The sequence below is a fragment of the Athene cunicularia genome (genome assembly GCF_003259725.1).
Source record: "Athene cunicularia isolate RWA chromosome 3 unlocalized genomic scaffold, athCun1 chr3_part1, whole genome shotgun sequence".
NCBI lineage: Eukaryota > Metazoa > Chordata > Aves > Strigiformes > Strigidae > Athene > Athene cunicularia.
The window spans coordinates 89,949,345-89,964,400 of NW_020799097.1; the positions used below are offsets into that span (position 1 = coordinate 89,949,345).

The following is a 15,056-nucleotide window of genomic DNA, read 5'->3' on the forward strand; positions in this document are numbered from 1 at the left end:
GATCTTGGGAGTTTGAGTCCAGCAATGAGGAGGGAGAACAAATAGAACTAATTATGCAAGCAGAAGCATCTCATTTGTTCCTGGGGGCAGGGATGTTAAAAACTTTTTTCATATTACTTTTTAATAACAAATTGTACGTGAGTACAATGCTCACTAAAGAGGACTAACTCCCCTCTGAGGACAGGCTGAGAGAGTTGGGGTTGTTCAGCCCAGAGAAGAGAAGGCTCTGGGGACACCTTATAGTGGCCTTCCAGTACTTAAAGGGGGCTACAGGGAAGGTGAGGAGTAGCGTACTTTTTACAAGGGCAGGTAGTGATAGGATGAGGGGTAATGGTTTTAAACTGACAGAGAGTAGATTTAGGTAAGATGTAAGGAAGAAATTCTTTACTGTGAGGGTGATGAGGCACTGGCACAGGTTTCCCAGAGAAGCCCCCCGGCAGTGTTCAAGGCCAGGCTGGACGGGGCTTTGAGCAACCTGGTCTAGTGGAAGGTGTCCCTGCCCATGGCAGGGGGGTTGGAACTAGATGGTCTTTAAGGTCCCTTACAACCAAAACCATTCTGTGATAGTCCATCTTGCTTATCACTCTAAATTTAGATATTTTATAGAGCGATATTTAGATATCACTCTAATTTTAGATATTTTGAGATGATACAGACACGTATTTGTTTTGTAAAATTTTATTCAAATATTGGAGGATATTGCTTGCACCAAATTTCTATTTTTGTTCTATAACTCTTTTTTTATCTTGTTCTCATACAACTTCTAGAATTTTTACAGAAGTATATATATATGCTGTGTATGCTAATTTTCTTTTTGTATCCTAATTTTAACTTTGGCTTCTGATATGTGACGTGCTTTATGGATGTCATCATAACTTCTAATACAGTCTCTTCAATTAGAAGAATTTTTGCTAGTTGGCCAAGAAAAACCTCAGAGCCTGATTAAAGAATTTCAGAAAGGCTGTAATCAATGATCTTACAAGGAAGAAAAGAGTATACCCATAAAAAAACACAAAAAAGCACATAAAACTAAAAGCTTCTGCTGAGATTGTTTATAAAGCTCATCATTAATTGCTGAGCTTCTCCCATTTGCCAACTGGCCTGTTTTAAATAGAGATGCTCTATAACCCTCTTGTGCAATTGTATTTTAACAAAATATAATCATGGTACATGAGTAAGTGAAAGCATACGCCTCTGTTTCCATCCAACACAGTATGCTCTTCTCTCAGGTTCTATTTTGTATTTGTAGCCATCTTAGATTTCAATTGATAGACTACTAAACTAGATGACATAGTGGTCAGAAAGAAGGTACGAATTTAAAAATCTGGAAAAATAAATATGCACAGGACTGGAAGAAACAAGTTGAGTCATTGATTCCTGTTCTTTGTGAAAACAGAAAGCCAATCATCAATCACTTTTAGTATAATCATTGTTGCAGAATACTCCTGAGACTGAATGCATCAGAGGGTGCAACTGAATACATAATTTGACATGTCCTTGATTTTGTGTAGTTCCATAAGATTTAATTATTTTATTTCAGTATAGTATGAAGCCATATTTGTAAATCACTAATTTCTTCTAGTAACAGTAAGGCATTAATATCTTCATTTGTGATTTCTGTTAGGCCGTTGCAGTCTTTTTGTGCCAGACTTCTTGAGTATAGAACGCAGCTTTGGGAAATTTTGCTTCTAAGCAACCTATGTCATCCTTGTGGCAAAGGTTCTGAGATCAAGCTATCATGAGGCTTGAAGATATGTATGTACAGATTCTGCAAACAGAATTGAATAAGGAAATCCTGAAAGGCTCTTCTTATAAACGAGCAGCAAGGCAATAAAAGATTACAGCAAAGACATCCTTTTGAAAGTCTCAGTTTCCTCATATTCCCCTTAAATGTTATAAACATGCTTTCTTACCTTCCTTACTAGTTCTTAAAATTTTTCAAGTTCCCATATTCCTTTTAATGTTTATTAACCTATGGAGAAATACGCCTTGAAAGCCTTTAATATAGACGTTATGTAATAAAAGATAAGGGCTCATTGAATTATGTTTCATTGTAGTTTCAGCTAGTATATCAGTCACTAAAAATGACCTGAGGAGAAAACCTTACCTGTTGTCATCATCAAATTAGCCTCTGAATTATTAGTCTGAGGTTGTAAATATACCTGAAAGATTTCTGCAACTGCTAATCATACTACTTTGCACCACATGCATGCTTGTGGAGACAAGCGATCTTTTTTTACTTGGAAAGTTCTGTGAGTAGCAAAGTTAGTCTGCGGGTGGAAAAGCTGTTTTGCTACATTGCTTTCAGATCAGATCTTCATCCTGTGCTGTCAAAGAACATGAATTCAGAAGAATGGACAAGTAGTTCCTCTCTTCAATTCTGTGTTCTTGAGAATCTAGCAAAGTTTTTCTGTTACCCTTTCCATCAAATATCATTGTTATTTCAGCAGTTCATATTGCCAGACTGTTTCTAATAAAAAGCTGCAAGAGCACAAAAGCATGTTCCAAGGAGACTTTGAGGAGGAATTAAAAATTTCTGTTTCTTTTAAGTAGCTCACTAATGACAATTGTCTTTATTATAAAGCTTTAATTGGGGTGGGGCATAAGGAGACCTCATAGACTGCAGATTTGTCTTTTTGGATCTGCTATCTGAGGGTTCTCTTCTTACTTGAGCACTGTCAAGTTTGATTAGTATTAGTGAAGCTTATAAAATAGTTCAACCAAAGGAATTTTTACATGAAAGGAGCTGTATGGAGAACAATCGTGGAACGAGATTAACTGATAGCAATCACAGCATTTAAATATGACTGGGTTTGTTTCTAAGGTTTTGTCCCATGGTGGTTTTTGTTCAGTTTTTAGTAAACACACATTATTCACAAAAGCTAAGGAGAAGGAGGAATGCAGATTGTGTGATGTCATACTAAACACAAATTCTCTGCACAGTGGCCATATACAGCCCAGTTTATTAAAAGAGTCATTAAAAAGAACAAAAAAAACCTCTACTGCTCGTGTGGGATCCTGGGCAACAGAGCATTGCTTTAGTAGTTTAGTATGTATAGCAGTTTAAAATCTCTCAAAGATATAAATTAAAACTTAACATTTAAGACAACTGTCTAAAATGGAAAGCTCTGTTACACTGCTAACTTTTTGATGATTAGCACAATTCACTTGCAATTTGAAATAGCTTTATTTAACAGTTGGGCAAAGCCAAGTAGTGTTAATGATTCATTACTGTTTAATGGACCCTTTAATCTGGGCCTTCACGCTAGTTTAGTTTTAACTGCTGTAGTGATAAAGTTTTTATGATAAATTACAGAAAAAGGAGATGGGTTATTGTGATGAAAGTGTAAGCAAAGCCTGAACTCTATAGGAACATGGATAACTTTTCAGTTGCTAAATCCTACTGACTGAGGAAACTTTTTTTTCATGTGCAAACAAAATATCATTGGCTTTAAAACTCTTAATAACTATACATGATATTCATGTGAACCAACTTTCTGGACTTGAGTAACAATTTTGTTAAACTGAAAAATTGATTGAGAAGTCATACATGTATGTATGAATCCTCAGGACCAGTTCTAGTTCCTTTTCAAAAGAGAATGTGTAGTTTAATGTTTCTTCTTAAACCTCTTTTATGGTTTTTATTACAATGCTGTAGTAATGGAAATATCTGTACTTGCTGGTGTTTTTAGCAAATCATTATGGAAGACCTGATTCATTTAATGATGGGTTTTAGCCCCTTAGATTCCAAATCACAAATGTGGTATGAATTTCAGAACTCTTGGACTGCTAATAGTTGATCATATTTTCTATTATCTTAAGTGAAAATCCAAATTCTTTAACAGAAAAGAAAAGAAAGAACAGCCAGTGTGCCATACCATTTTATAAGGGCTGTACTGTTATGGTTTGGGAGGGGAAGAAGGGGGAGCTGTTTAGCTGATGTTCAGATGCTACTATGATTTCATATTGATTCTGAAAAGATACCAGGGAGATGTATAATTGTTTTTTTCACTTTTTCTATTACATAGATTTATTTCATAACATCATCAGCCATTTTGATTTATCTGGGCTGTTTTGCCAAAGATTTCCTGTATCTGATAAAACAATTAATTCGTGGGGTGCATGTTAATTGAGTCATTCTATAGAAGAAAAGTTGTTTTAGGAAAACGACATATCACAAATACTAAACTACATTTGTTTTTATTTTATGTGTAATGTACTTTGATACTGTCATAATTTTTGCATTACTTTCTATCAGAACTACATCTTGGTTTGTGAGGATTCACCCCTGTCCTGCTTTTACTTCAGTAGTGTTATATTTGGGTGGTTTGGGGCTATTCACAGATCATCTTTGAAATTGGTTTTATTACTGTCTTGATATTCTTATTGCTATTAATGTAATTTCATTGTAAGTATTGATATCATGTGGACAAAAAAGTTGAAACATTAAAGTTGCCAAATGGTAGCCTCACAAGTTAGGAAGTACCAGCATGAAGGTGTTTGTATACCCTTTACTGGCCTGTTTTAAATACCGACCTTAAGAGACTTCAGTTTGGTTTTTTTTCATTATTTCTTCCCCAGTCTCTGTGTCTCATGCACTACACAGAACAGGTAGTTCTCAATAAGACACAACTTTTCTTGGGTTTATTTCTTTCTGATTCACCATATAATCCAATGTCTTAATTTATACTTGCTGTTCTTCATTTTATGGAGAAGGAACTGAAGCACAGAAAAACTGTTTTCTAATTCTTCAGTGTCCAGTTTGGGACACGAAGACTCATGTCTTTTTTTAGGGACACTTGGTATTAATGTAGCATTTCATACATTTCACCAGCAGCTGCACGTGCTCAGCATTTCTGCAGGTCAGATCCCACATACTTCAGCCACTGACACAGAAAGTATGGCCATTAAATGAGTACTTGTAAAAAGTTTGATTGAACTGACTTGACTAGAAATTCACCAGAAGTGCAGTAAACAGTTTCTCAAGGTGGTATTCAGTTGCCTTCCAGTTTCCATCTCATCCACTATACATCTTCCAGTTTTCAGTTTCTGCAGGTAGTTAAACAGAGATTTAATCTGGTTCAGCCTGTTTACTGATGTTTTCATAACTTTATTACAAGGTGAAAATATTTTTAGGGTACTGCCACAATTTCCTGTACCATTCTTTTTCACACTATCCTGCCCTGTTAATCCAAATTTCTGACTTAACTCTTTGGCCTCTTTATCTTCACCAACCTTAGAATCTTACAGATGAGGTTTAAATTAGTTGAATTACTCCCCTAATAATGTATTTTTTAGTAAATTCTGTACTTTTGTCATACGGTATTTCTATTTTACTGAATCATTAATAGAGACCAAATATTACATATATCATTATATATACTGATATTGATTTGAGTTGAAATAAAAACTCTTTCCTGCTGCTTTTTTAAGGTGCTTGCTATTCTGGTCAGAGCGGTAGTGAATGGCATGGCAGATCGCACTGGAGAGGTAGCGAGTGGATTAAAGGGGAAATTGCAAGAGCTCTTGGGCAGAGTGACTTCACGAGTGACAAATGATGGGGAGGTCTGGAGACTTTATGCTCAACTTTATGGAAATGGACAGAATGATAGTAGTGAAGATATTGAAAAGGTAAATGTTTTGTGAGGTGTATGTTTTTATGGATAAACACTTCTGGTACAAACCTTCTGTTCTCTAACAAACTATAGTGCTATGTTAAGATATGTTCTTGTTCAAGGCATGTATTGCTTTAGTGTTTCTATAAGCTTATTTTCTGCTTTTCATGTTCCTACAGTACATATTCTTACTATCTAACAGGAGCAAGACATTTTACATAAGTTTTTGTGGATTTTTAAAAAATATCTCTCTTTTATTAGTATTTCTTTTTAGATCACCCGATCACATCATATGTGCAATGTCTTGGGTTTGCATTCTGAAACTTTTTTTGGAAGCAATTGAATGTCTGTAATCTAATAGTGGTGTTTTGTGGGTGGTTTTAAATTTGAATCTTTGATTCTGAAGTTAAGATATTGCGTCTTCTGAAAAAGAGGATCTTAATGGCATGATCCAGTGGCATCATAGGCCATCTGTATTCTTCTTTGCAATCACTAAGGGAAAATGCGCTTAAGATAGTTCCCAGACTAAAGGTGCTTTGTCCTTATTTAAGGACACTTGTCCTTCGTTGAACCATTGGTTTTTCTTAACCCATCTCTGATTTTGCTGTGTTAACTTCCATCTCTCATTTCTCTCACTTCCCAGGTAATCGAGTTGGATGCATTTCCAAAATAACCACTCTGCACTGCTAGAAGTATTTACTTTGTTGCATGCTAGAGTGTGCTTTGCATTTGGTATTAAATTTCAAAAATTCAAGTAGCCTTTCACACTCCAAAAACACAGGTTAGCAGATATTCACTGAAGCTGAAAATACACAAGGTCAAATTCAGTATGTGTTTCCTAATGGGGGTAGCTGGGCAAAAATTTCAGTCTGGGGGATTGCTTGATGCTTGATGTCAGGTATATTAGGCATATGGTTGGGCCTACAAATTGTATGCCTGTGGGGTTAAACTTATAATTATTGGGGCCTTGCTTATTGTCTTCTTCTTTATGCTCTGCCCTGTGAATTGCCTTGTTTAGTCATTGCCAGTGTCCACCTCCAATTCCTCCCTTTTATCGTTCCCTATTTTTCTTTACAGCTGAACAATAAAACGGATTTGGCCTATTTAGAATTCAGAAGTACAGACACTGCAATATCCTGTAATATATCCTCAAATTCTTACTCAGACATGCAAAGTAGCAGAGGCCCTGTCTGTACTATAAATGTAATTGTTTCAGAATCTGGTTACATCACAGTATTTTTCACTAACCCAGTTAAAAACATGGTTTCAATTTGTAGAGTAGACAGGACTTTAACTGTGTTTCCTAATCAGACTGGTTATGGAACATGCTTAGGTCTAGCTTGCACTGCAAAATTCAGTGATGTTTATAAATACTTAAGGTATGCTTACGTGTGTACCCAAGTATCCTGGTATATTGGTACCATAGATATAGAATATGAAAGAGCAAAACTGCTTACAGCCACAGCATATATTAATTTACAGTGTAAAAATTAATTTACCATTAATTACTAGTGAGGTAATCTCTAGTAGTTTTACTGATATTATATTATAAAGTAAAAATGTTAAAACCAGTATTTATTTGCTTTACTGCCACAAGTATCATCATGTGTCAGTTGGATATTAAGTGAATATATCTGTAGAAAAATTCCAGATGTATTGTTACAGTTTTCCACCTACATTTCTTATGCAAAAGGTTAATGAATTCTGAAAGGGCATTATTTACTATATTGAGGCATCAAGGGACAAAGAGATGGGAACAGATATATCATAGTGTCATGTGCCTCCTTAAAAATGTAGGGTTTGGCCTTTAGTCCATAATGTAATACCTTATTTAGTGCAGATTTAATTATATTTAACCAATTTTATCCCTAACATTGCATTTGAAAGAACAACCTTCTATGTGTGACTATTGTAAAGGGTGAGCTGGTTTGGGGGTTTTTTCACCTTTCTGCTCTGCTGCTGTATCTGATGCCATGAATCATTGGAGTCTACAGTTACAGTTTACAACAGTGCTTTGTAAATCGAATCTAAGTCAGAGTTTACAAGTTAGATGTGTAAAACTATTGAAGTGTTGGGTATGTGGGGTTTTTTCTTTAGCTCAGTATTTATTTACTCTTACACTTTTATGTATCCAACCTGTCACCTCATTCAGTACTTCATTCTCTCCTATGCTACATGCAGTTCAGTCCCCCTCTCCCACCGAGGTATCTTTCCCACCTTCAAGTTTCCTGCTGATCCATACCCAAGCTATGAAACCCTTCTGTTCCTTGAACTTTCCCCAGCTCATAATTGTTTCCTTCCAGGATAATTCCAGATTCCAGAATTACAAACAAACAGCCCAAAAGACTTTGAATTCTTTCCTCTCTCTGACATCTGTCAGCAAAACCCTCCTAATTTGCTGCTCTGACACAAGACACGTGCAGTCTGAAATCAGACTGCGGTAAAAAGCGTTGTTCCTTCTCTTGGAAGTTGTTGCCTCTGCTGGCTAGAGCTACTACCAGTTATAACCTAGGTTATTATGAAAAAAATTAATTTGCTCTGGTTTGACTTAATACACCTTTCCTGCAATCTACAGCAGCATGAGCCATTCAGTCATCCAGGCCATACTGATTGGAACTTCAGTGGGAGAGAGAAGGTGAAAGCTTCTGGGGTGACGACCCCCCAGTTTAATCTGCCTTTGTTCAACAACCAGAAATCTTTATTGCATTCGTGTGTATGTACCACGTGGAAAGTTTTTTTAAATTATATTTAGACCCTTTAAAAAGGTAATTGAAAAGTTGTCATTGAACCAAGGCATGTAATTTCCAGCATGTGTTTGTTTCATATTTTTGATGCTGTAGAAATGAAACAGAACTCAAAAGCAAAATTTAATTTATTTTGCTTAAATTTTTCTTTTTTTTTTTTTCTTAATGGGACTGTCCTTCCATATTGTTTACACTTATTTCTCATGTTCACACTGAGAACCAGAGTAGTATAGCAGCTAATAGCTGTGTCTGTAAAATACATTATTTGCCAAGAATACATATACAGAAAAAAAGCTTTGATGTATTCAGTTATAAATTTTTTAGGTAAAAAATTGCTGTTCAGAGTGTGAGTACAAGTATTTTTCTGTTATTCATGTGCATTTAATTACAATGACTTGGCAAACATGGGTCACATCCATCAGTCTAGACAGATTTTAAAAAGATAAAAATTAGACATGTTACTTCATATGCTTCTTGTACTTGAGATGCAATATTGGCGAAGAACATCTGTGTTACAGCTGGTGCTTAACGTTGCAGAGAAGGACACTACTCCAACACACAGGAAACCAAACATAGTAAAGATATATTCATTTTCTGGATTGAGCATTGATTTCATAGATACTTAAAACTAAATTAGTCTCCTAGTTTATTTTCTCACATACTGATCATTTTTTTTTCCTTCTTGCAGTCACTGCAGTGTCTCACTAAGGCACATAAATGTGAAATTCAATCAAGTGATTGGGAGAAAGATGTTTCTTCTTTTAAGGAAGTGGTGAAAGGAGCCATAGAGATTGCACATGGTATGTTCCACCCAAAAAGAACTTCTGTTATTCATGAAGAATGTAGCAAATATTTATTAAGCTTAGTAACAAAATAATATTACACTTTACCCATTATATTTATTCCTACTATTGAGAGTCCTTTAACAGAGAGCGTCACCCTAATAGTGCATACAAAACTACTTGGAATGAGACAGAAATTGTGTTGGGTGAGTCAGTAAACATATGACTGGTAAACATGGAATCAGTTAATTTAATGGTCTAGCAATTTCATCCATGCACTTGAAAATGCATCTATAGTTCATTTCAGTGCTCAAACCATCACATAGGTTTGATTGACTGTGCCACTCAGGAGATGGACAAAACTTGGTAGGACCATTCATTGTGCTGTGATATTTGTGTTTAAGAAGGACACATATACCTATTGGGTTTAGAGTTATCTTCTAAAAATTACTTGGCATTCTTTTTCTCTGTGGTTTTGCGGGGGGATATGACATTAAAAATAATATCTGTGGAAAGTATCAAGATTTTAAATTAAATGTTGCTTAAAGATTATTGCTATAGAGGTAATGATATTTTTGTTTTGGCATCCTTTTCTTCTGTTTGGATTCTAGTGGCTATAAAATGCAGCAAGAACAAATCTAATCATCAGGAAGCTTTGCAGATACTTTCTTCAGCTCGGCTTAATTTACGTGGATTGTCATCCAAAGCAAAGGTAGGAATGCTTGAGAGGTAGGAATTCTTGTTTGAAAGCTAGAAATCTTTGTTCTGTTGCCAGAAACCATTTCTCTGGATTGAGTCACATAGATCACATAATACTTGCCTGATCCAGTGCATCATCAGACGGATATACAACCTCTACGCTGTTAAGGATTCCAGTTTTAAGGAGACTTTTATTTCCCTTCTTCCTGCTGGCCTTTCACTGAAATAAACCCACTAGTCTTAGCAATATCACTGACATTTTAGAGTAAGTTAGAATTTTACTTAAAACATTGGGCAAGCAGACTCGAATGTTTGGAAGAAATCAGTCATTTCAAGTACATGTTCTTATGTGAGAAGTCATGGGGAAAGCAAGGCAGTTTCAGAAAGAATGGATGTAAAGCTGTGGAAAGGACCAAAACCTGTCAGGACTACTTTGCACCACTTGAAGTGTTTTAAAACTGGGTTTGTTTATTAAAAGAGGGAACTAATTTTTACTAAGGTTTTCATGGATACCCTACCAATTCAGATATTAATTAATCTGAAAATGTCACCATGTTTAAATCATACATTTGAGGTTTGGAGTTGTGCCACCATAGCCAGACAACTGAAGAGCCATGTCTATTTCTGCACCATCATTATCCTAGGTTTACCCTTCATCTTACAATATGAGAAACAGCCACTGTTTAACTGAGGACTGATCTGGAATACGTTTTCATTCAAAAATACATTTAATGTCTGAAAAAATTATTCTTCCTTGGCTGCGTGTGAGGTTTAGTAAATGTGAATTACAGAGCATAAGTTTTATAACATGTGTGCTTGTGTTACAAAGTGTTGATCCATCATCAGTGTGCTAAACTTGGCTCACGCTCTTTTAAGTCCTATAGTTTTATAGATAAAAGCCTAGGAAAGTTGTATAAGCAGACACAAGCTGGCTCTGTAACTGTGCTGTTAAATACTGGCATACATAAGTCTTCGGAATGTGATGAAAAAAGCCACAATATGTATGTTTTGTTGTGATTCACAAAATGCTTTTAAAAACAAAGTGTATAGACTATGATTGTAGTGAAAGCAAGACTACTTAACATAAATGATATAATTACAAGTACAGTTGGTTTATATTATGAAAGATCATGCAGTATCTGAAAGAGTAAGAATAGGTGAGTCTAGTAAATTGTATTCTTAGTTTCTGAAGGCACTAATTAAATTAACATCTGTATTATTGGCAGATAATGGTGCCTCTAAGTTTTATGGCACTTCTGAGAAAACAGAAATGTTAAAGATAAAGCTATTAGTATGACCTTACTGTTTTTGCATACTTTCCAAGATGCCATCTTATTTTTAATTTGAAGTGACATTGAATTTCCAACGCGTGTTGTAACTCAGTCATCTTCTGTAAGATCCTGTGCACAGTTTAGCACTGTTTATGCATGTGCAAGCTTGACTGCAGTATCTTCTTTTGCTGCCTTTTTTGAGTCAGTATTAGTGTGGGGTTGTTTCTTCTTTTATCAGAGAAGAGCACTTAAAAAAAATGAGGTAAGAGCAGACTCAGTAGTTAAGATTTCAGAAGGAATAAAAGAACATTGAAAGTAACTGTTAAAAGATGAAATTGCAAAACGTTGCAGTCGGGACAGGGCGTTGGAACAAATCAGTAGTTTTTGTACAGGTGAAACAATGTTGCTTTTCAGACTTCTCACCTCTCCTTGCATATGCATCTCTGACATTCAAGCTCCTGTGTTGTGCCAGACTCATGATGCACCCACAGTCTGCTGAAGGCTGCAACTTGAAAATGTGTTGTTAATGGGATTGTTCATGGGATCCTTTCTGTACAGAGCTTTCTAGGCAGGCACATGCTCTGTCAAATAGCATAGTGGGCTCTCTTCTGCCTCTTGCCCCCATGCATCATTCGGATCCAACAGATGGGGTCTCCAAAAACGAGAAAGGTCACGGAGCTGTATCAGAAATGCAAGAAATGTGGGTACTGTTCTGGGGAGACATGGGACACAAAGCTCAAAGAATGATGATGAATGAAACTTCCCCAGGCTGCATCGATTGAATAGGTCTCTTTATGTAAAAAAAAAAAAAAAAACAACAACAAACCAAAACATAACAAAACCAACACCACCACAACAACAAAAAAAATTATATCATCCTGATTTATTTAGCTGTCTTAGCCAGAAAGAACCACTTTTCTGTCACATTCCCAGTGTGAGGTTTTTGGGCAGAAATTCAGTAAAGTTTCTATACTTGTAGCAGGAACATGTTCCTATTTTTATGTAATATGTTCCTTTGTTCAGTGGCAGCACTGTTCTGAGACACATTGAAGATCTTGGTTCAGGCCTTTTAAGTACATTTTTGTTTATATACGTATCTGTATTGTCCCATTATGTTTTGATGATATAATGATGTACAGATGTACTCCAGGGCAACTTTTGTTTTCTTGGTTTGTTTTTTTCTCTAAATGTAGGCTTTTCATTTGTGTCAAATGAAGTGTGAATCACTCTTCCTTTACATAATAAAGGAGAAACATATGTTTGAGTCCACCACTACCACCACCATATTTCTGTGGAGTGGTACCTCACACAGCCTCCATATTACTTGAGTCAAATGACAGGTCCTGGCCTTGCAGTAGCAACATACTATCTCAGGGCTTTAGACAGTCATTCAGCCTTCCTCTCCCTCGTTTTCCCTGTAAATACATGAAGATTATTATTGATCATGAGTGAGCTGCTTTGTGTTTCTGTTAATGTCTTATGGTCTTTAAGAACAAACTATTTTTATTATTCTCTAGTGTTTTGTTTTCTCTTGTATAAGTTAGTTACACACAGATTAATGTATGTCTCCACCCATGCATGTCTTGACATCAGATGTTAAAACATATTTATCTGAGGTTTCGGAGAAAATAACAGAATATGACATTGTGGAATATGGCCATTAAAATTCACGACTACTAATTTATCAGCAGGTGGGTTTGTAAATGGCAGTGACAATATGTGCAATGCTCTTCTAATTTGTTTCACAGTAAAGTTCTTTACTTTTGATGGGATCAGGAGTCAGTGTAGGCAGTTGGGTCAGAATGTGTGTGTGTATATATTTTTATTTATATATATATATATATATATATGTATATATATATATATATATATATATATGTGTGTGTGTGCACCTTCTGTTTATTAGCCACAGAATGGCCTTTTAAAAGAGAGAGATACCAACATAGGTACCAAAAATACAAAAGGCAGGATAGTGGTGATGAGCTTCCTGTATTCTGTCTCCACACTTAAACAGAGAAACTGTATGTATATTTTAAAATAATGTGTGTGTTTGGTTTTTTTTTTTTGTCATGCAGCAACTTTTTGTAGATATAACAAGTAATGAGGTTCACGGTGAGATAGCTGATGAGGTGACAACTATGGACAATATGATTGCTGAACTTCAAGAACTGAGCAACCAGCTGAGAGACCAGTGCTGACATACGGACCAGATTTTGTGACAGGAAGACAATAGTGACATGTTTCTTTTGCCACAGCTTTTGCTGATGAAATGGTAACAATTCTAATGCAACAACACTCTCAATAAACATTTTTCTATACAGTGCTGTTCTTGTGGCCAGTTTTCTTCAGCGTTCAGCCTGCTTTTTAAGATTCTTATCAGCTCTCACTGTCTTAACGTGTGTTTTCGTTCCTCAGGCCCAGATTTTCTGCAACAGAGCTACTTGTATTTATAAGGCGATTATTGAGGAGTAATTCTGCCTGGCTGCATCAGACCCAGGCGCCAGGCCTCCCTGGGACGCCTTACCTATGTTGCAAGTGGGGGAGCAGGAGAGGCGGCAGGGGCGGGAGGAGATGGACAAGCAGGCAGCGGAGGCGGGACCTGGGCCCCGCCTGTCACCCTCCCCAGCGAGGCGCACAGCCAATCGGAGGGTGCGTCTGTCTGCCGCCGGCCAATCAGAGGAGCTGAAAGGCTGGCCGGTCAGTGGTGGCAGGCTGTCCCCGCGGGGAGCGCGGTGGGCGCGGGGGGCCTGGAGGCAGGGCCAGGCCTCAGGTGGGTTGCTGGGTCGTCGGGCACTTACCGGTTTTAATTCGGTGTTAATTGCTTATAGGGGAGTAGGAGTGGGTCCCGAGAGTAAGAATTTAGTCTTTTTCTTGTAATACCAGGATGTTTGCTGCATTAGCATTTACAAACAGTTATTACTTGAAGCATTATTACGTTTTTCAGAAATAGATATCTTGTGTCCCATGGGCTTTTCATTTCGGCCTTTTACAGGCATGCGGATTTCCCCACACTGAGGCAGCAATAAAACTGCAGTCTAAACTACAGTACTGACTTCTGAGTAGACCCGAATAAGTTATATTCATCTAAACTACTTTGCATTGTTCCATTTTTAAGCATCTTTGCTACAGCTCTTCTTTAAAAGTAGGATTTTTTTTCAGGGTTTTCCAGAAACCTATGCAAAATAATTTCCTCACTCATCATGATTTTGGCCTTTGTCTATGAGAATGATGCAGTCTCCAAAAATGTGGTTATCTATATTCTGAGTATGCACTGTCTGTGGTGGGGTCATTAAAACTACACCGTTACTAAAGGGGAAGAATATTCTTCCTGAAGAGAAAGTTGGAAGGTAAAAGGAAAACAGTTAATGAGATTAGAAGCAGCAGTAAAAACTTAGTTTGCTGTCTGAAGGGGGAAACCATCTTGAGGCCTTTGTGAAGCCTTGTATCCTTGTAAAGCTTCTTAGAATGGGGAATAAATTATTTGCTGCCAGTATTTTAACATGAGGTTCCCACAAAAAATAGTCTTAGCAATTGGTCTACCTGCTAGTGAAGGAGAGCTGTCTCCAAAACACCTCTTCATTGAAACGGCCCAGAAAGGGAAAAGGAGTTAGTTTGTGCAGAGTGAATTTGCTGGAGGTCCTCCTCCTGGAGATTTTGCTTATATGTATAGAGAGGGGCCCACCTCACTGAAAAAAACAGGCTGTGAATTTTGTGACAGACTTCCACCACTACTATCTTTTTATAAGTTTACATTGATATGATTTATCTTATTCACAAAGGATAAGGAAAAAAAATATTTTAAACTATTATTTTGTTCCCAGCACTGAATTTTATTGGGAAGAAATGGTTTAGGTATGGAGTCATAGGGTGACAGAAAAATATTCCATTTTCCTTCAGATATTATGGCAAATTTTAAACCAGAATTATATCCCTATATCAACTTGA

At 36.6% G+C, this 15,056-nt stretch overlaps 1 protein-coding gene across 1 annotated transcript in view; it reads left to right on the forward strand.

Annotated features, from left to right (window-relative positions):
- TTC27 (tetratricopeptide repeat domain 27) overlaps positions 1 to 13,431 on the forward strand; it is a 137,611-nt gene extending 124,180 nt beyond the window's left edge. The window contains exons 17-20 of the mRNA XM_026844603.1: positions 5,434 to 5,631; positions 9,048 to 9,159; positions 9,753 to 9,853; positions 13,187 to 13,431. Coding sequence (XP_026700404.1) covers positions 5,434 to 5,631; positions 9,048 to 9,159; positions 9,753 to 9,853; positions 13,187 to 13,309 — 534 coding nt within the window. The 3' untranslated portion in view covers positions 13,310 to 13,431. The remainder of the gene's footprint in view (positions 1 to 5,433; positions 5,632 to 9,047; positions 9,160 to 9,752; positions 9,854 to 13,186) is intronic.
- The last annotated feature ends 1,625 nt before the right edge of the window (positions 13,432 to 15,056 follow it).